Genomic DNA, 21,467 nt, shown 5'->3' on the forward strand with positions numbered 1-21,467 from the left:
ATTAATAGATGTGAGAGCAACAGGCGCTGAGAGGAGAGGAGGGGCATGTCGTGTCGGACATATTGGTACTATCTTGTGGGCATTTCCATATGCACCAGTACAGATCTATACTGGTCTTACTGTGTTATAGTGCAGTATCAGTGCCATTGTACTGGTCTTGCACTGGAAACCAGCATAAGCCACCAGCATCCTTTGACACTACCAAATACCAGCAGTGCTGGTCCAGCACACTTCTGATATTGGACCAAACTCTTGAATAGACTGTGTAACACAACATAATGGAACAAGTAGGTGTACATTACAAGTTGTCAGTAGAAAGTAAACAAATGTAGTGCCAATCAGTGAAATTTAGAAAAGTTTTATGAAATTCCAATAATTTGTGTCTGAGATATTGTTAGTGGCAGACAAGTAAACAAACACATTAGGCTGATCAGTTTGAAAATACCAGAACAGAGTGATTATACAAATAATTTCCCAAAGTTTTGTCAAAATCCAACCAGTTTTGTCTGAGATATTGTGTGTGACAGATGGACGGACTGACCACCACCCTGGTGTGATGGTGTGCATGGGTATGGCATGAAATGGAAAAACATAAACTAGTAGGCTACTGTTCCTTGTAAAGCTTGTAAACAACCAGGAACAAATATATCATCATCCCAAACAAATGATGCAGGAATCACATGGGCCAATCAGTAACAAGTAAACAAACATAGCTGCCCATAAGGCAAAAGGAGTGTATGGCCTCATTCCGAGTTATTGTGTGTGATGGACAGACAGATGGACGGATGAACAGTCAACATTCAACATTCACCGCTGGGGTTTTACATCCTGACACATGTTCTCATATCAAACTCCCATAGCTGCTGCTGGAGTTATCTGAACATGGCATCACATGTTCTCATATCAACCTACCTCCTTCTTCATCTCTGAAATCCAGTCCTCTGCATCCAACCCCAGTAAACTGTTCTCCACCTTCTCCACGCTCCTCAACCCTCCCTCCCCTCCCCCTCCCTCTCTGCTGATGATTTTGTAACCTTCTTTACTAAAAAGGTGGATGACATCAGCTCCTCCTTCCATCCTCCAGGCACCCTCACTAACACTCCCGACTCCCATCCTGCTTCTCGGCCCCCTGTCCCTGGATTTCCTTCCTTCTCTCCCCTCTCTCCCGATGAAGTGCTTAAACTCATCAGCTCAAACCGAACCACTTACTGCCCACTCGATCCTATCCCTTCCTTTCTCCTCCAAACCATCTCACCTGACATATCTCCCTTCCTCACTACCTTCATAAACTCCTCTCTGTCCTCTGGTCTTGTTCCGCCTGCTCTAAAGACTGCAAGAGTCAAGCCTCTGCTTAAGAAACCCTCCCTTGACCCTACTGCTATTCAGAACTACAGACCTGTCTCTCTTCTCTCATTCCTTTCCAAAACCCTCGAACAACTTTCTCTCTATCTCTCCCAGAATGACCTCCTGGACCCTCTGCAGTCCGGTTTCAAGGCTTCTCACGCCACTGAGACAGCTTTTCTTGCTGTCACAGAGGCCCTTCACACTGCTAAGGCCTCATCCCTCTCCTCTGTCCTTGTCCTCCTTGACCTGTCTGCTGCCTTCGATACAGTCAACCACCAAATCCTTCTTTCCACTCTGTCTGACCTCGGCATTTCAGGTTCTGCACTCTCCTGGTTTGCTTCCTATCTCTCGAACCGCTCATACCAGGTCTCATGGAGAGGGTCCCTCTCCAGATCCTGCCCTCTTACCACCGGTGTCCCCCAGGGCTCAGTCCTGGGCCCCTTACTTTTCCTTCTCTATATCAGATCTCTTGCCTATGTGATCTCTTCTCATGGCTTTTCTTATCACTGCTATGCTGATGACACCCAGCTTTTCCTTTCCTTCCCCCCCTCCGACACTCAAATCGAGGCTCGCATCTCTGCATGCCTCAAAGACATTGGCGACTGGATGTCTGCCCACCACCTCAAGCTCAACCTTGGTAAGACAGAGCTACTCTTCCTCCCAGGGAAAGACTGCCCTCTCGCAGATCTCTCCATCTCCATTGACAACACCACTGTAATTCCCTCCCAAACAGCTAAGAACCTTGGGGTGATCCTTGACAACCAGCTGTCTTGCTCAGCCAACATAGCTGCGGCAGCACGCTCCTGTAGGTTCTCTCTCTACAACATCCGCAAAATCCGTCCCTTTCTCACAAGAGAAGCGACTCAACTCCTGGTCCAGTCACTTATCATCTCTCGCCTGGACTACTGCAACGTGCTCCTGGCCGGCCTACCTGCCACCGACATCCGACCGCTTCAGCTCATTCAGAACGCTGCAGCCCGCCTGGTATTCAACCAACCCAAATTCTCTCATGTCACTCCCCTCTTCCAGGACCTCCACTGGCTTCCCATCTCGGCTCGCATCAAATTCAAGACACTGGTACTGGCCTACAGGGCAGTACACCAGTCAGCTCCCCTGTACCTGCAATCTATGGTCAGGTTCCAAACCTCTCAGCGCTCCCTTCGCTCCTCCACCAGTTACATTACATTACGTCATTTGGCAGACGCTTTTATCCAAAGCGACTTACAATAACACACTTTTTGTCAGCAATAGAGCAATCAACTATGGAGCACAGTCTATGACAACTACAAATTCTGAAGGAACAGTGGTACGAGTTTAGTTTAGGATTTTTTTTTTTTTTTTTTTTAATTAATAGAAAGAGAGAGAAAGAAGTTAGATCAAGAAGGGCGCAGTGCAGGTCGCCTTGCCCCTCCTTCGCTACGGGGGCTCAAAAGTCGCTCATCCCGATCTCGACTCTTCTCGTCCCTGGCACCTCAATGGTGGAACGAGCTTCCACCTTCGGTCAGGACAGCTGAATCACTGCCGATCTTTCGGAAAAGACTAAAGACACACCTTTTCAGGCTCCATCTGGGCCCTTCTTGATCTACGGTAACTTCTTTCTCTCTCTCTCTCTCTAAAAAAAAAAAAAAAAAAAAAAAAACTTACCTAAACTAAACTTGTACCACTGTTCCTTCAGAATTTGTAGTTGTCATAGACTGTGCTCCATAGTTGATTGCTCTATTGCTGACAAAAATGTGTTATTGTAAGTCGCTTTGGATAAAAGCGTCTGCCAAATGACGTAATGTAATATAATGTAATGTAAACTCCCAAAGCTGCTGGAGTTATCTGAACATGGCATCACATGTTCTCATATCAAACTCCCATAGCTGCTGGAGTTATCTGAACATGGCACCGCATTGCATGTTTGGCCAGGAGAGGAAGGAGAAAAAAATACATGCAAAGTACATCACCAATAGCTGTTTTAGCGCCCTATAAGGTGGATTTGACAGCCCGAGTGAGTAGGTAGGTAGTGTATGTGTATACTGGGAAAGGGAATTGTCTCCCCACTTCATTTAGCCCACTTATCCCTTGCTGTGACACATCTGAATGACATCATCATTAATGGCTATTGTTTAGGAGTGTGTGCTTTCTCTAGCTCTGCAGGCACATACTGTACCGCTCTCTCTCACACTCTCTCTCCCTCTCCTCTCTCTCTCTCTCTCCTCTCTCTCTCTCTCTCTCTCTCTCTCAGGACAGGATAGTTTTCCTTTTTAAGGCAGGTTAGCCAAAGCGTTCCCCTGGACGCTGTCATTAACAACCAGCACCATGCACCTCACCATGTGAGGATCATGCAGCTTTTTAAAAGCCACCGTCCTTCCATCCTCGCATTGTAATGCTGTGAGATCATCGACACGGGGCACATTTTCTCAAGAAACTGTCTGTGTACTCAAAACACATTCTGTCATTTCTTTACTGTCCGAACACAGACAGTGATCAAATGCAGGATATTATCTTTGTGCAGTGACGCGTTTATGACCAGTCTTCTTCACATATGTGAGCTCTTCTTGTCACTCTAACAACTGTCAACATCTGCTCTGGTCGTCAATCTGAATTAAAATCTCAATTCTTAATCATAAGAAGTACATTTCCCCCAAAACAAAGCATACATAAAAGCAAGATTGTGAAATGGCTCAATCATAAGAAACCCAAAGTAAGTTCTGCAAATCTACTGTAATAACAGTATTAACTCATGTTTATAGTTTATAGTTAATCAGAACTGATTATGTTTTCAAATGTATTTATTTTACGTTTTACGATTAAACCATTTCACAATCTTGCATTAGCGTGTGATTGGTTTTGGGGGAATTGTAGCTCCATATATTTATGAAAGTCCATTTTGATGAATTTAAATGTCTTTATATCAAACTGCAACTGAAATGTAGGCCTATATACAGAACAGTGTACTGTAGATGCTGTGAGAAAATACTATAATATAGTGAGAGAGAGGTGAAGAGAGGTCAAGAAAGAGGGAGGGAGAGAAAGTGAGAAAGGGAGGAAAGGGAAATGAATGAAGAGGCAGGGGAGAGAGAGAAAGGACAGGGGGACGAGAGAGGGAGATGGAGGGGGGAAGAGGGAGAGGGAGAGTGTGTTAGAGAGAGAGAGAGAGAGTGTGTGTGTGTGTGTGTGTGTGTGTGTGTGTGTGTGTGTGTGTGTTAGAGAGAGAGAGAAGAATGATTGACAAATTAAAGGGGAGGATGGGAGGAACAGAGAGGTGGGGCGAGAAAGGAAGACAAATGAAAGGAGAGGGAGAGATGGAGAGAGGGACCACAGAGAGAGAGAGAAAGCGAGTGAGCGAGAGAGCAAGCGAGAGAGAGAGAGAGAAAGAGGGAGAGCAAAAAAAGCTAAAGTAAAGTAGAATGGAAGAGAAATTAAAGGAGAGGTTGAGAGGAAGAGAGAGAGGTCGGGTGGGAAAGGGAGACAAAAGAAGAAAGGAGAGAGAGAGATGGATAGAGAGTCATAGAGATACACAGGGAGAGGAGGGGGGTAAGTAGGAGGGGGGGTAACTACAAATACCGCGGGGCAGTTGGTCCTGCCCCTCAGTCCTCCTGCCTCCTCTCCAGCCTGCTTCTCCACTGCTGCAGCCTGTCTCTCTCTCTCTCTCTATCTCCATCCCTCACTTGTCCAACATGGCCTCCTACAGCTCCTCGGCCCAGAGCGCCTCCTCCTACCGCCGCACCTTCGGCCACGGCGGCTACGCCTCCCCCTCGCTCAACCGCTCAATGTTCAGCTCCTCCGGCGGCGGAGGCGGCAGCGGTCACGCCACCTCAAGGTTAATATAGTTTGGCATTTTTCATTAATTTTTATTTTGTGTTGACTTTTTGTTTTGATTTTAGTTTTAATTAGTTTTAAAGTGGGTTCACTATAGTTTAGTGGGCGGCTGTGGCTCAGGAGGTAGAGCGGTTCCTCCACTAATCAGAAGGTTGGTGGTTCGATCCGGTTCGGCTCCTCCAGTCCGCATGCCAAAGTGTCCTTGGGCAAGGCACCGAACCCCAAATTGCTCCCGATGGCTGTGCCAGCACCCTGCGTGGCAGCCTGCCGCCCTCAGCGTGTGAATGGGTGAATGTAGGCACATTGTAAAGCGCTATATAAATGCAGTCCATTTACCATTTAGTTTTTATTAGTTTCAGTGTTAGTTTTAGTCTTTTTTGTAAGATGGACTGTTTGTCAGGGGTGAGATTAAAAAAGGTCAGAAAAGTATTGTGTAGCCTAATAAAAACTCAACAAAGCAGAGGGGCTTTAAATCCTTTAAAAGATGTGTGTCAGTCAGTGTTCTGTAGGCTGTTAGTGTCATAGGGTGGTGGCTCAGTGGTTACTAGCACTGTCGCAACACAGCAAGAAGGTTGTGGGTTTGAAACTCCATCCTTTCAGTGTGGAGTGTGTATGTTTCTGTGTGTGTATTTATATGACTGTGATGATGCTATGAGTATGTAAAATCCTTTGAGACATGCTTGTGATAAGAGACTATAGCATAGGCTATCTAAACTGAACCAGAATCCAGGCTTATGTATGAAATAAATAAAGACGAAAACTACAGAGATTTTCTCTATAATTTTAGTTTATTTTAGGTAATTTTGTAAACACACATTACAGTTTGAGCTAGTTATATTTTTGTAAAGCCTCATTTCTTTTCAGTTAATGAAAATATTTGTTCACACTTATTTTTTGTTATTTTGTTAGTTTAACAAACCTTGGTCACCTCCAGGGTGTATGAGGTGACACGGTCCAGCGCCACACCCGCCTACTCCTACCGGGCGTCTTCGGCATACGGCAAGCCCCTGGGGACCTCCCGGGTGTCCGCGGGCCGCAGCTACGCCGGCATGGGTGAGACACTGGACTTCAGCCTGGCCGACGCCATCAACCAGGAGTTCCTCACCACGCGCACCAACGAGAAGGTGGAGCTGCAGCACCTCAACGACCGCTTCGCCAGCTACATCGAGAAGGTACATCCACAAGATAACAAAAATCATTAACATCTCAAGCAAAGTCTGCAGAACCAAATGCCGGGACATTACATCACTCTTCAAATCATGTGCAATACACAAGGTAAACCAGATCATAGAAGACACTACTCCACTCAACAGCAAATATGAACTAACTACTCCCATCAGGATGCAGGTTTTGGACCTCACTCCACAGGATAACAAGAACAAATAAAACATTCATCCCCACATCCATAGGATGAATGCAGCCTTCATTTGGAAGTCGTGAACTTGTGTTTTCGAGACCGGAAGTCGTGAACACATGCTTGGCATGGTCACATCGTGACTCGAGCATGCGCAGTTGAATAGAAGCCACTGAGGCTAACAATTCAGCTAATGCTGGCTAGCAAGCGGCTACGTTAATGCAGGAAATGCAAAGGCAAAATGACAAAGATGAGACCGTTGGGAATACTGTATATATATATATACGTCACAAGACACATCACAAGTCGTGAACTCGACGCTTTCAAAAAAGTTCCACTTACCAAGTCGTGAATACCAAATGAGGGGGGTGTTCATATGGACTTTTATGTAGTAAACAAACATGGTAAACACGAGCCCATATGAAGGGCCCATGAGTTCATTTTGTCTTGTTGTGGTTTGCTACCGATGCTGATGTACAGAACAACTTTCTAACAGACAATAAACACATTGATTCAAGGTGCGCTTCCTGGAGCAGCAGAACAGCACGCTGGCCGTGGAGATCGAGCGTCTGCGTGGCCGTGAGCCCACGCGCATCGCAGACCTGTACGAGGAGGAGATGAGCGAGCTGAGGCGCCAGGTGGACATCCTGACCAATCAGAGGGCCCGCGTGGAGGTGGACCGTGACAACCTGGTTGACGATGTGGACAAGCTCAAACTCAGGTGGGAGGGGCTTAGGTGTGTGTGTGTGTGTGTGTGTGTGTGTGTGTGTGTGTGTGTGTGCGCGCGTGCGTGCACATGTGGGTGTGCGCAGGCACGTGCACACATAGACATGAAAGGGGGCTTGAGCCCCTGCCTTTTTTTCAGTCTGTAAAAAGTGCCTTTTTTTTTTTTTATTAGAATACATTTTTCATTTTCATTCCAACAACACATGAACAAAACAAACAGCTCAGACACATTAAAAAATAAAATAAAAAGTGCCCTTTCCTGACCATGAATGCATTTCTAATGGTGCTTTGTATGGAAATTGCCCTTTCCATGCCGTCACTGAAGGCAGCATTCAAAGAGAAATGCCTTTTCCGAGCTCTCTTGGCCTTGAATGCACCATTTGTAACAGGCCTCTGCATGTAGCAGTGTTTTTCTAAACTGCCCCTGAAGGCACCAACCCAAAAATGAACCCAAAAATGAATAAATAAATACATAAATAAATAAACCACCCAATAAATAAATAACCAAAATATAGGGAACAAATGCAGAATTGTTGCTCTTGAAAATATTTTTTACTTTACACTATTGGAAAGGGATGTTGTGTTGTTGAATCCGCAAAAAATAAAAAAAATTCTAATACACCTTATCTAAATCTTCTGTCTTGCTTTTTAGAATTATGGTTAAAATGCATGGTATATTACAAGCCTCACTCAGTATCGTTCAATGTTTCTGCCTGTGTTGCTATCTGTTGTAGTACAACAACCTAAAGGGAGAAAAGGAGCAAATACATATTGATGCTTAAATGATTTCACATCAGTATTGCAACAGCATGCAACTTTTATATACTAATATTATTCAGTTATGGAGTTATTTTTCCGTGACAAGTCTCATCCTAAAATGAGATATTCCTCTAAATCTGGTTAAAATCGGAATATTTAAAATGAGTTATACGCCCTAAATTGGCCTTCAAATTGCCTCAAATTTCCGCAGCCGCCCTCCGGACGGCGGCTGTAGTGCCCTTTTATGAATTTGAGCCCCTGCCCCTCTAATGTTCTGTGCACGTCCCTGGGTGTGCGTGTGTGTGTGAGTGAGTAAATGTGTGTGATTGCACGTGTCGTGTGTGTTTCAAATGCTTAAGATGGAGTTTTTTGCATACATTATTGTGTGAGATAGCTGTGAAGGAATTTGGAATTGTGTGTGTGTGCGCGTGCGTACCCGTGCAAGATCATTGACAGCAAGGAAAAGTAGGAGAAAGGTACAGAAGAAAACAGAGTGAAAGAAAGGAAAGAAGAGAGATTGTGACAACTAAACAGGGGAGAAAACAAACAAGCACAGATCATGTACGTCAGGGCTATTCAACTATAGCCTATTGTTCAGGGGGCCACATTGTCAGAAAGCTAAGGGCCCGGGGGCCAGACATTTCCCTGAGCTATTGTTATCATCAGCGCCACCACATCTTAAAATGTTAGATTTGACTACATTACAGAAGTCGCCTTATCATAGCCTCATGGTCCATGTTTTGAGGGAAGGTGGGGGGGGAGGTACAAGAAATTGGCGGGAGAAACAAGAGATGAAAAAGTACAATTGCGTCAAACAAAACAAAAGTTTCTATTTAAACAATCATATCTAAGCAACTACCCGAGGTTCACCAGTCCCCCTCCCTCTCACTTTTTTTGCTCCATTACGCTAAATGTGATGCCTGAGGAGGCGACGATGCTACGCTATGCTAATAAGCTCATGGAGGATTACGGAGATGTGTGAACCATAAGCAAGAGCAGTGACATTCCGGAGCAGACGGGGACGGGTGTCATGGTTTCTTGATTTAAACCAGCCATTAGGCAGTGGAGAGAGTGTTATCTGCTGTTTGCTGTGGTTACAGGGAGTATTTTTAAACCTCGACAACACTCCTATGGCATTGTGAACCAACAGCCAGTATGTCCAATTGAGATCAGGGCATCCTGTCAAAGTCAAACTGTTACTGTAATCCACTTTGGCAGTAGTTGTTTTTTGACAAATGTGTCCATAAAGCATCTTAGAACTGAAATGCATTGAGCTAGCAGAGACAGAAAGAAAGAAAAAGAAACAGAAAATTCAAAGTCTACAACACATAGCCCAGATAAAACAAACGTGCTAAAATCCTACAGCGACCAATGGAGATGAAATTGTATTATTTTTATTTTTATTTTTATTTTATTTGTATTTTCATTTAAAAGGTGAAAGGTGCCTCGATCTTCCTGTTTATTTTAAGCTTTCACTGAAAACCCCATCAAGCCTCTTTCTACTTTGACATTTGATTTCATCCAGTAGGCTAGCTCTCTCTCTCTCTCTCTCTCTCTCTCTCACACACACACACACACACACACACACAAACACACACACACACACACACACACACACACACACACACACACACACACACACACACACACACACACACACACACACACACACACACACACACACACACACACACACACACACACACACACACACACACACACACACACACACACACACAGATGAGCCTGGCACCTAAAAAGTAAACTCCAGTAGAACAAATCATCACAGATCAGATATGCTTCAGATATGCGTAAGCTATTTCATCTCCTTTTATAGAAGAGGAGAGTGTAAACATGGTGTGTGTGTGTGTGTGTGTGTGTGTGTGTGTGTGTGTGTGTGTGTGTGTGTGTGTGTGTGTGTGTGTGTGTGTGTGTGTGTGTGTGTGTGTGTGTGTGAGAGAGAGAGAGAGAGAGAGAGAGAGAGAGAGAGAGAGAAAGAAAGAGAGAGAGAGCTAGCCTACTGGATGAAATCAAATGTCAAAGTAGAAAGAGGCTTGATGGGGTTTTCAGTGAAAGCTTAAAATAAACAGGAAGATCGAGGCACCTTTCACCTTTTAAATGAAAATACAAATAAAATAAAAATAAAAATAATACAATTTCATCTCCATTGATCGCTGTAGGATTTTAGCATGTTTGTTTTATCTGGGCTATGTGTTGTAGACTTTGAATTTTCTCTCTTTTTCTTTCTTTCTGTCTCTGCTAGCTCAATGCATTTCAGTTCTAAGATGCTTTATGGACACACTACTGCCAAAGTGGATTACAGTAACAGTTTGACTTTGACAGGATGCGCTGATCTCAATGGACATACTGGCTGTTGGTTCACAATGCCATAGGAGTGTTGTCGAGGTTTAAAAATACTCCCTGTAACCCAGTTTGTATTGATTTTTAGTTTTTGATCAAGTTTTTACATTTTTTTTAACGGAGAGCTGTAGACTAGCTCATGCTTCCTCCGATACGTGTGCAGTTGCCAGCAGGACATAGCATGTGGGAGGATCACGCTATTCCCCCCAGTTCCCCGAACAGGTGCCCCGACCGGCCAGAGGAGGCACTAGTGCAGCAATCAGGACACATACCCTTAATCCCAGTTCCCACCCGCAGGCACAGCCAATTGTGCCTGTATGGATACCTGACCAAGCCAGAGGTAACATGGGGGCTCAAACCTGTGACCCTCGTGTTGGTATAGCCAGGGAATCTACCACTGCACTACCCGGGCCGGACGCCCTAGTTTGTATTGCTTGAGAGCTTGCTAGCAACAATAAAAGGTGTAGAAGGCTTCTTACCAGGCCTAAGTGCAAAACACATGACCAAACACACCTCAGCTCAGATGAAACAAACATGCTGTAAATGTAGCCACATAATATCACCCTTTAACTCACTGTCTCTCCTTCAGGCTACAAGAGGAGATTCTTCAGAAAGAGGAAGCAGAGAACAACCTGGCTGCTTTCAGGGCGGTGAGTCTGATTCCTGGGTAACCAAAGTATTCAACACTGTAAAAGCACCCCTGCTTTGAAAGGGATTAGAAACGAGTGGTACTCTTTAGAAACATGGGGAAGCTGTCAAATAAGGCAAAACAAAAAGCAAGGTGATTCTCTCTTCTGAAAGAAATGGATCTATTCATTGATGTACAAACTGTTTGGTGGATCAAACTATTCTAAAACGTCACTGATGTATCACACTGTTCCAGGATGTGGATGCAGCCACTCTGGCCCGTCTGGACCTGGAGAGACGCATCGAGACGCTGCAGGAGGAAATCGCCTTCCTCAAGAAGATCCACGAAGAGGTCTGTTCATCTGTCCTCTTCTGTCCCTGTCTCTATCTGTTCCTCTGCCCTCTTCTGTCCCTGTCTCTGTCTGTCTGTCCCTCTGCTCTGCCTCTGCTTTCACTTTAATTTAGTTTACAAACTTAAAACATTAACAACATACGGTACATCTCAAGATGATGAAGGATAATGCAACATGTCAACGATGACATAGTGGTCCTTGACAGACCTGTCTGTCTGTCTCTCTGTGTAATGACAAACAGGAGGGTTGGGGAAGTATACAGTTTCACACACACACACACACACACACACACACACACACACACACACACACACACACACACACACACACACACACACACACACACACACACACACACACACACACACACACACACACACACACACACACACAAGCTCGTATCTTGGCAACAGGCCTGTTCTACCAGAGCGCTGAAATCTCCCCAGCGGATGTACAGCTGTAATCACACCATGTAACAGCAGTGAGTCCACTCTGACCAGAAGCTCGTGATGATGTCAGCATAGATGTGAGTTGAGTGGTTGTGTGTTTGCTTACAGCCAGGAGACTGACAGAAAGTAAACAATGCTACCAACACACACCAACAGATCTGCTACATATTGTGAAGAACATATGAATTTTCACCTAAAAAAGGAAAGAAAACATGGTCTCTTTGACTAGGTTGCTGCTAGCGGTTGCTATGATGTTACCAAATGGTCGCTAGATGGTTCCTAGTGGTTGCTAGGGCTGCAAATAATGATTTATGTTCATTATCAATTAATCTGTTGATAATTTTCTTGACTCATCGATTAGTCTTTTGGTCTATAAAATATCACAAAATGGCAAAAAATGTCCTGCTTCCCTCAAAGGCCAAGAAGATAACATCCTCAAATGTCTTCTTTTGTCCTGACCAACAGTCCACAACTCAAAGACAATCAGTTTACTGTCATAGAAGACTAAAGAAAGCAGAAAATATCCACATTTAAGGGAACAAGAGAATTTTAGTTTATTTATTTTATTTTTAAATTAGTCTCATTGATTAATCGATTATAAAAAATAGTTGGCGATTAATTTCCTGTTGATCGACTAATCAATTAATCGTTGCAGCTCTAGCTGCTAGGTGATTCCTAGTGCTTATTAAAGTGTAACGAGGTGGTCGCTTAGCAATGCCTAATAGTTGCTTGGGTGTTACTAGATGGTTGCTTGGGGATTATCTTAGGTTCTTAGGCAGTTAATAGGTGGCCAGTGGCCACTAGGCAATTGCAGTAGTTATGAGGGTGTTAGAAGGTGGTTGCATGACCATTGCTGGGTGATAGCCTAATTTGACTCTCTACAACTGCCCACTACTGGATGTGTTGCTTAACATGATACCAATGTCCTGCAGGAGATCCGCGAGCTGCAGGCCCAGATGCAAGAGACTCAGGTCCAGGTCCAGATGGACATGTCCAAGCCGGACCTGACGGCGGCACTGCGGGACATCAGAGCCCAGTACGAGGGCATCGCCGCCAAGAACATCTCAGAGGCCGAGGACTGGTACAAGTCCAAGGTGAGAGGGAGAGGCTCGGAGAGAGGAAGAGACAGACACAGAGAGACATACTCGATTACATTATATACATACATATATTATACATTTCATATTTATAAGTACTCAAAGTGATTCACATATGGGACGAGCGCTATCACAGTGGAGAGTAGAGGACTGAAAGAGCCAATTAGGTAACAAGGGATGATTAGGTGGCCATGATTGAAGGAAAGGCCTGTGTGGGAATTTAGTCCGGGCACCAGGGTTACACCTCTACTCATGCAAAGAGTGCCGATGGGATCTTTAATGACCATAGAGAGTCAGGATCTTGGTTTAATGTCCCTGTCTCTGCCCTGGGCATTGGGGATGGGGATACCATTCATGAGACCAGAGGGAAGAGCACCTCCTACTGGTCCTCCAACACCACTTCCAGCACGAGGTGGTCTCTGATCCAAGGACTAACCACAGCCAAACCTGCTTAGCTTCCCAGACAAGCTAGTGATGTGATAAAGGAGCTATGCTGCTGGTCATGAAGGCGAGAAGGGGGATGAAAAAGAGGGGAGAAAACTATTATCAGTAGTAGTAGTAACTAGTTACAGGTCTTGCAGGGCTCTGTTAGAAGTGTAGCGTTTAAAAAATGGATGGATCCTGCCACCTAGCTGCTCTTGGGCCAACATGCCCTTTACCCCTGTCCTCACCTCTGCCCCGTCCTGACCTTTGACCCTTGGCTCTGCAGGTGTCTGACCTGAACCAGGCGGTGAGTAAGAACAACGAGGCACTGAAGCAGGCGCGGCAGGAGACCATGGAGTTCAGACACCAGATCCAGTCCTACACCTGCGAGATCGACTCCCTCAAAGGCACCGTACGTCATACAGACTCTACTCTGTTCTATTGGATTCTACTCTATTGTGTTCTATCTACTGCCTTCTATCCAATGTCTGTTTTGCTAATTTAATCTATGTTCTAAATCTAAACTATTCTATTGAAGCTCTCTTTTCATCTATTCCATTCTTGCTCAATTCAAGCTCTATTCTGTTCTATTCTACTCTATTCTGTCCTATTGAGGCTCTGTTCTGTTCTATTCAAGCTTTGTTCTGTTCTGTTCTACTCAAGTTCTCTTCTCTTGTCTTGTCAAACTCTTCTATTCGACTCTATTCAAGCTCTGCTGTATCCTATTCTAGTTCAATTCAAACTTGATTCTATTCTATTCCTTTTCAACTCTCTCTCTTTCTCTCCCTCTCCCTACAGAATGAGTCTCTGATGAGGCAGATGCGGGACATGGAGGACCGTCACGAGCGCGACGCGGGTGGCTTCCAGGAGACCATCGCCAGGCTGGAGGCGGAGATCGCCAACATGAAGGACGAGATGGCGCGGCACCTCCGCGAGTACCAGGACCTGCTCAATGTCAAGATGGCGCTGGACGTGGAGATCGCCACCTACAGGAAGCTGCTGGAGGGGGAGGAGAGCAGGTGAGGGAGACTGTCCGATTTGTAGCTGCATCGCAAATCTCCTGACAGGCTGTGTAAAACATTGTTGTAGTGTGAGTGTTGTAATGTTAAGTAAAGCTCAATAGTCTGATACCGTAAGCTAGTTTGTTTCCATGGTTACTGTGACAGCAATCTGTGTTCTCGCTCTGCTAAAGCGTTAGCCTACAAATTGTAGCCTACAAAACTGTTTAGCTAGCTAACTGACCAGCAGGCTTTTACCAAATTTACCAATGTGGCTAAGGTTATTGGCTGGGTTTCCCAAAAGCTTTTTAGTGCTAAGAAGCTTTTGGGATACCTGGCCATTGTCATTATAGCCACTTGCTGCTAGGTAGGCTACTGGACATTAGGTCAAAGACGATGGGATTTCAAGCAAGACGGCCCAACTTTAACTCACTTCCTGTCATTTTGTCACATGGGTTTGTCCATGGTTTTCCATGGATACGGCCACTTAGGAGACTATCGGCAGGTCTGAGTCAAGTGACAATTTAGGAGACTTGCTGCTACCATTTGTTAGAACTAGACATCTCGCACGCTAAGCACGCTTGATTCCTAGGCGGCCCTGCAGCCCGCATATACAGTACATTGGCTGCTGCATGGCCTCGCCTGCCCTATTGGCACGCGGGCAATGTCTCCTTCTCTCTCTCTCTCTCTCAGTCTCTCTCCCTCTCCGCTCTCTCCTTCAGTCTCTCTCCTCCTCTCCTCTCGTGTGTGTGTGTGTCCGTGTGTGTCCGTGTGTGTGTGTGTGTGTGTCACTGATGACATCATTGTCACTGATGACACCATCACTGAACTATTGCCTCAGCCTTAGGGCAATCAGCCTTAGGGCAATTAATCTGCCCTAATTAAAAATCTGTCTACATCAGGTCAACCCCATGGGTACTCTTTACACCCCCTGAAAGTTTCAGCCCGATCGCACGTAAAACGGCATAGCTGTGGCCGGACAAAATTCTTGAAACAAACAGACAAACAGAGTCCACATTGCCAAATTTATATATCCTATAGATAGATTGGTGGAGTCTGCGGTGACCCATCTATAGTAATATAATATCTATGATTAGGTAGCATGCAAATCAGATGAGTTACTGTAGCAAGATAGTGATGGTTGGCTGACCTGGCTAGTTAGTTAACAAGCTGACACGCTACGAACCGCTACGAACCGTCTAGACCTCTCAGGTCAGCAGGGTCCGGCTTACTAACTGTCCCTAGGATCAAATCAAATCATGGGAAGGCCGCATTCACCCACTATGCTTCTGCTAGCTGGAACAAACTGCCTGAAGACCTCAGATCTGCCCCAACTTTACTTACTTTTAAAAATAGACTAAAGACTTTTATGTTTACCGTCACTTTTAACTGCTGACAGCTGTTTTTTAGGAGATGTATGTGGCCTATAAAGGTTCGAGTCCAACTATTATAAAGGTTATGGACATTTTTAACTGCTGCGCCTGTCGCTTAATGCACTTTTTATGCTCTTTCTCTGTTGTGATGCTTTTAAATGTATATTTTATCCTCTTATTCTTTTATTTCCTTGTGTCAACCATTTTATGTGAAGCACTTTGAATTGCCTCTGTGTATGAAATGTGCTATACAAATAAACTTGACTTGACTTGACTTGACGTGTTAAAAAATACATATATAGACATTCAACAAGTCTCTTCCATAGGCTACTCTTGAGTTGCAGTCTACTGTAGCTACAAGAAATCAAAAAGCTATTCTGGCGTTTGTTGCCCGAGAGTAGGCTATTAGGCCTATTTGTATTCTGTTCAGCATATGGCCATCGTGACAGGTGACGGTAAAAAGATTACAGATGAATCAAATGACAGCGGCAACAGCAGTGTGTGGTAAAGCACCAGACTGGTAGGAAATGGATGTGACATCATCATGGGAATGCTATGAATAGAGTACATTCAAGCCACTCAATGAATTATTGATTATCAAGCCGTGTTAGCTTACAGTGAGTAATGGAGATAATGTTAGTAGGGTAAAGTATATATAGGCCTGCTCAAAACTGAATTATACACAGTGAACTCAAAGAAGACAGCGTTAAATTTATGGATCCAATGGTAGTTTCATATTGATACCAGTGGAGTTTTGCCTATTCATAGTATTCCCTAGCCTGGTAAACCAGCCGGTTCCATGAAATGCGAGTTTACGTGACCGGCTGGTTTACCAGGCTAAGTATTCCCATGATGTCACAAGCATTTTCCTACCAATATGGTGTTACAATACCCACAGCTCATTGGGCTGTTTGTGTCATTTGATTGTAATCACCAGATGTTAATTGATTACAATCACTTGTTATTTTCCTAGCAAGATGGCCGTGTGGTGATGTAACAGAATACTATCAATTAACTCCTTTCCCTCCTCGAAAAAGGCCCCTGAACTGAAAGTGAAATTTAAACTGCACTGGAAATGAGTGGAATCACCCTGCTATGTCCCCCCAATTGTTTTAAGAAAATAATATTTTTAAGACTCAATACAAGATTAAATGACTAAACTTTTTTTTTTTTGCAGTGTACGTCAATTTGTGTGTCAAAAGGGGTCTTCTTACATAATAGGGAGAGGACAGAAGTGTGTGTGTGAGAGAGAGAGAGAGAGAGAGAGAGAGAGAAGGCAGATTACTTGTCCAGTGATTAATCAAGCCTATATATTTATTACGTATTCAACACCGATTCACTCTCTTTGCAGGATTGCCTTGCCTGTTCAGAGTTACTCCACCATCAGTTTCCGTGGTAAGACTACATTCGCTGTTACCTTAACACGCCACTAGAGGGTTCAAGTTCTTCAACTAACAAGTCTGTAGCTTTACACAATAAATTAATTCACCTTTGGATGACATTTATGCACCTGATTTATTTACCCAAGATTTTATGTTAAAATTTGGTGCTCATAAGGCATTGTAAGCCCTCCTAAAACTCATTAAAAGCACATTATGAGTGCATTAGAGATTGTCAGAGAATGATATAATAAGAACATTGTACAAAAAATGTAATTAATGTGTTATGAAGGTAATCTTCTGATGTTTGCTTAATGATTACAGTGTAAGAACAGCTTCTATATGGTTCTAATTGTTTCATAATCTACTTGTAATGCATAAAAATGCACGTCAAGCAAAGTTGTACCAGGTTTTTACATTCTGATATCTATAACTAGAATATATTTGTGATCAATATCAATACAGTGTGCACTCATATTTTTTGAGGGTATTTGATTCTATTTCTCATGTGCCTTGCTTCTCTTGCTGTCATTTCCTTGACATGTCCCACTTCATAAGACTGACTCTGAATCTCCATGTAATGTACAGTAAATAATGGATGTGATACAGTCTCTCATATTGATGTTCTGTGATTGAACAGAGACCAGCCCCGAGCATCAGCAGCGCGCTTCCGAGATGCATTCAAAGAAGACTGTCCTCATCAAGACCATCGAGACCCGCGACGGAGAGGTAAAACACACACACACACACACACACACACACAGACACACACACACACACACACACACACACAGACACACACACACACACACACACACACACACACACACACACACACACACACACACACACACACACACACACACACACACACACACACTTCCATTTGTTTTCATGTCCTATCCCCCAATTGCCTTGTTTTGAGCTGTTATGGAAATGGAAAGGGGGGGAGGAAAAGTGGGGTGGGGGGCAAATTTTTAAATGCAGGGTGGAGGCAGAGTAGGGTGGGCTGCCCTGCCCTGCCCCTACCATCCTGCATTTCAGAAATTCACATATGTGGTCGCAGCTATTGCGAATTTGCACTTGTTCAAATACAGACATGTTTTAATTTCTCTAAAAGATAAACTTATATCTCCCTCATGTTTGTCCAAAGACCTCAAACTGCTGGGTTTGCTTCAGTACATGATCAGTAATCAGATCGGGTCAGCGCTCAGTAGGCTACTCATCAATACTGCCCTACATTCTAGTCTTTATCTGCTGTCCTCACAAAAGTGTTATTCCTGTTATCAGAACAGAAATGGCTCGCTCGGTTTGTGACATTTGTGGGTACAATTTTTATTGATAGGAATACTAAAGTAGCGCTCATGACCTTTGGCCTCAGGGTCAACTACAGTATGCTCGAGTCCCAAGTCAGTCCTGAAGCACAAGTCTCAAGTCTAAATGTAGAACAGCAAGTCAAGTCAGAACAAATCAAGAGTCCAGTATTAATTTAATATTTTAAGGAAAACTAAATATCTAGAGCTTTTCAATGCAATCTGGTTTTAATAGGATAAAAACTTGGGAAGAGTATCATGTGTTTGATTTCTATATCAGTTTCAACTGATCAGAAAGCAGAATTTAATTTGTCTGCTGGAACAAATCTCATCACTTTCAATCAAAGTAATTTACACAAACCCAAAAGATATCAAGTCAAGACATGTCATCAGAGTACAAGTCAGAGTCAAGTCCCAAGTCACCAAGTCAAGTCCAAAGTCAAGTAAAGTACAGTAACACGCATTTAGAATTGTGACTAGATTCCCCACCTCTGTTTGACTTTTAAAACCACAAACACACAGTATCCTGAGATTTAGCACCCAACGGCATCCATCCACCCAAATCAACACACCATCACACATGACTCGCATGCAGGGACTAGTAGGCCTATTCAAATATCCTGTCCCGCCCCAGTGCAAACACGCCGGGGACACCCGTGACTTCCCAGGAACGCTGTCGGCCATGCTCTGCATGTTCTGACAGGCCGTGTTAGCTGCTCTTCTTTCAACAAAACTGCCTGCAGCTCCTGTGTCTCCAGGTGGAGAGGGCTGGGAAGAAAACCTCACTACTCAGTGTATGTTTTGATTTCAGGATTTCAGTTGCAGGATTCCATGCTGCTTTGTGTGTGTGTTTGTTTGTTTGTTTGTTTTGGGGGGGTTATTTGTCAAATTTCTGATTTTAATTTCAGAAGTCCAGTTGTTTTATCTAATCTGTTTTTCCTCTCATATTACCCCCTACTCCCAGCTGCAGGAAAAAAACAACAACTTTGTTTCACTCTGATAAATTACTTACTTTTATCCAAAGCGCCTCACAGTATCGTGAGTCCCTGCAGATGTGGTTTGGGTGGCCCCAGTGGGAATTGAACCCCCAACTTCCTGGCAGCGGTACTGTAGCACCACAGCTCTTCTCTGAGTCGCTCTCTTTTTTTAGTTATCGGGGTTAGAAATGAGTTTTGAGAGAAAGAAGGCTCTTTGACTTGCAAATAAAACTGCCATTTATTTAGGCAAATGACCTATGTGTTTTGGCCCACAGTCTGTCTCTCTCTCTCTTCATTCTAGTTTAGAGTTCTCGTTATTGTCCTATTTATGTGAATGGGCCTTTCAATAATGAGAGACTAGTATAAGTTTAACAAGCTTTAATGATACAACAAATTAATTTTGGCATATGACTCCATGATATGATGACGCTCTCCTGAGAAGATGAGAGGGCGTCGTCAGTGAAGAATTGGATAGGAAATCCCCCATAGGGAATTCTTCAGGAGTCATGACAATGGTGGTGGTCAGGGGAGGAGGTGGGGTGAAAACAACTGCTTCAGCGATGATGATCAGCAACTGAGAATGACACATGGCACATACACAGCACATAGCAAACAGAGTAAAACATGGACCCTGATATAATATGCTAATTAGGTGATTGGGATCAGCCTCAGTACAGTGGCCTAAATGTATTTAGCTCACTGCAGTGATGCATTGGGTGGTCATTATAGTTTATAGTTATCTTTCTTGTTATGGTTGTATAGCCTATGTGAATGGAATGGAAATGTCCGCACACAGTCTATTGCTGTCCCGTCCTTTTTTTTGCCACCAGCAAAAAAACAAACAGCATTTCGCCCAGTAAGGGCTTCGTCAGGTTGCAGGAAATTATCTATGAGACCCTTATATAGCCAAGACCCACCAATCAATTAGTGAATGTGTCAAATTGTGGTTCAGTTAGATCAGTATGGCCTCATGCATCTTATATAAAGTGTAGACAATTCAAGTCAAAATCCAATATATAATAAAACATAAGGCATATAAATAGCAGGATACACCAGGAAGATAATATGGCATAGTATGTATACACAATAGTCTATATATTTACACAAAGCACAAGAAAAGGTCTCAACGTCCAGATTAATTTCATGCCAAAGGTTTGTAGTGTTTTTAATGAATAAATCCAGAATACTTATGTTTTTAATTGTATGCCATATTATCTTCCTAGTATTTAAAATGATATGATTGGTGTTTTATTAGTTTAGTATTAGTAATTTGGCTGAGTAAATGTATTTTTTCTACAATCAGCACCTTTGAAACTCTCATTTAAATTCAACTTTTCCTTTAAAACCCTTCCATTGTGTTTGTGCCCTGCAGGTGGTCAGCGAATCAACGCAGCACCAGCAGGACATCATGTAACCAGCTTCAGGAGAGGACAAGAATCAGAAGAAGAAACACCCATTCCTCCTTCCCCGAGAAGGACGATGACGAAAAACTAAAAAGATACACAAATAAAACTAAGCAAACAGACTTTACAAACTCACCATTATGGCCTGTGCTGTTCTTGCTGTGAGGATGTTCTGCTTTGAAAGTGAGGTTAAAGCAATATCTGAAATAAAACATTGATTTGTGAAAGGCGGGTGGGCGGGGCTGTCCAGAGTTTATCTGTGTTTATAGATGTTTCAGCTAGATACAACACATATAGCTACAGTATAGGGCTGCACAAAAATACTGAAATCACCACACTGACTAATGCAATTGTGAAACTACAAGGGAAAAGTGTTTTAGACAGCCTCGAAAATAAGACAATCTGGTGCTGCATATATTTAATGGTCTAAAAGTTAAATGTCAGAGAAAATCTGAGATTTCATCCAAATCTTAAAGGGACACTGCATCGAAAAACAATGCTGATTTATTTTGCACATGATCTCACACATATCCGAAAACTGTAAACAGTTTTGCAGACATTCCTTTGGTTTTACACTTATTGAGAGTTGATTTGAGTCAAGTATGTGTATGTAAGTGATGTGTAAGTGATGTCATCACAATGTCTTCTGATGACATCACTCGTCCAACTTAACTCAATCTCCCCAAGCCCATCATTTTAGGACCATTTTCCCCCCAACATGTAG

The 21,467-nt window shown here is 43.5% G+C and overlaps 1 protein-coding gene across 1 annotated transcript; it reads left to right on the forward strand.

The window, feature by feature from the left end:
- Positions 1-5,009: 5,009 nt before the first annotated feature.
- On the forward strand, positions 5,010-20,754 carry desmb (desmin b; the record flags this gene model as incomplete). Its single annotated transcript, XM_083632395.1, has 11 exons — positions 5,010-5,152; positions 6,086-6,323; positions 7,024-7,226; positions 10,941-11,001; positions 11,235-11,330; positions 12,713-12,874; positions 13,587-13,712; positions 14,099-14,319; positions 17,023-17,066; positions 17,691-17,779; positions 20,713-20,754. The coding sequence occupies 11 exons, from the start codon at positions 5,010-5,012 to the stop codon at positions 20,752-20,754; spliced, it is 1,425 nt and encodes a 474-aa protein (XP_083488521.1).
- Between the last annotated feature and the right edge of the window lie 713 nt (positions 20,755-21,467).

The sequence above is a fragment of the Poromitra crassiceps genome (genome assembly GCF_964638095.1).
Source record: "Poromitra crassiceps genome assembly, chromosome: 3".
NCBI lineage: Eukaryota > Metazoa > Chordata > Actinopteri > Beryciformes > Melamphaidae > Poromitra > Poromitra crassiceps.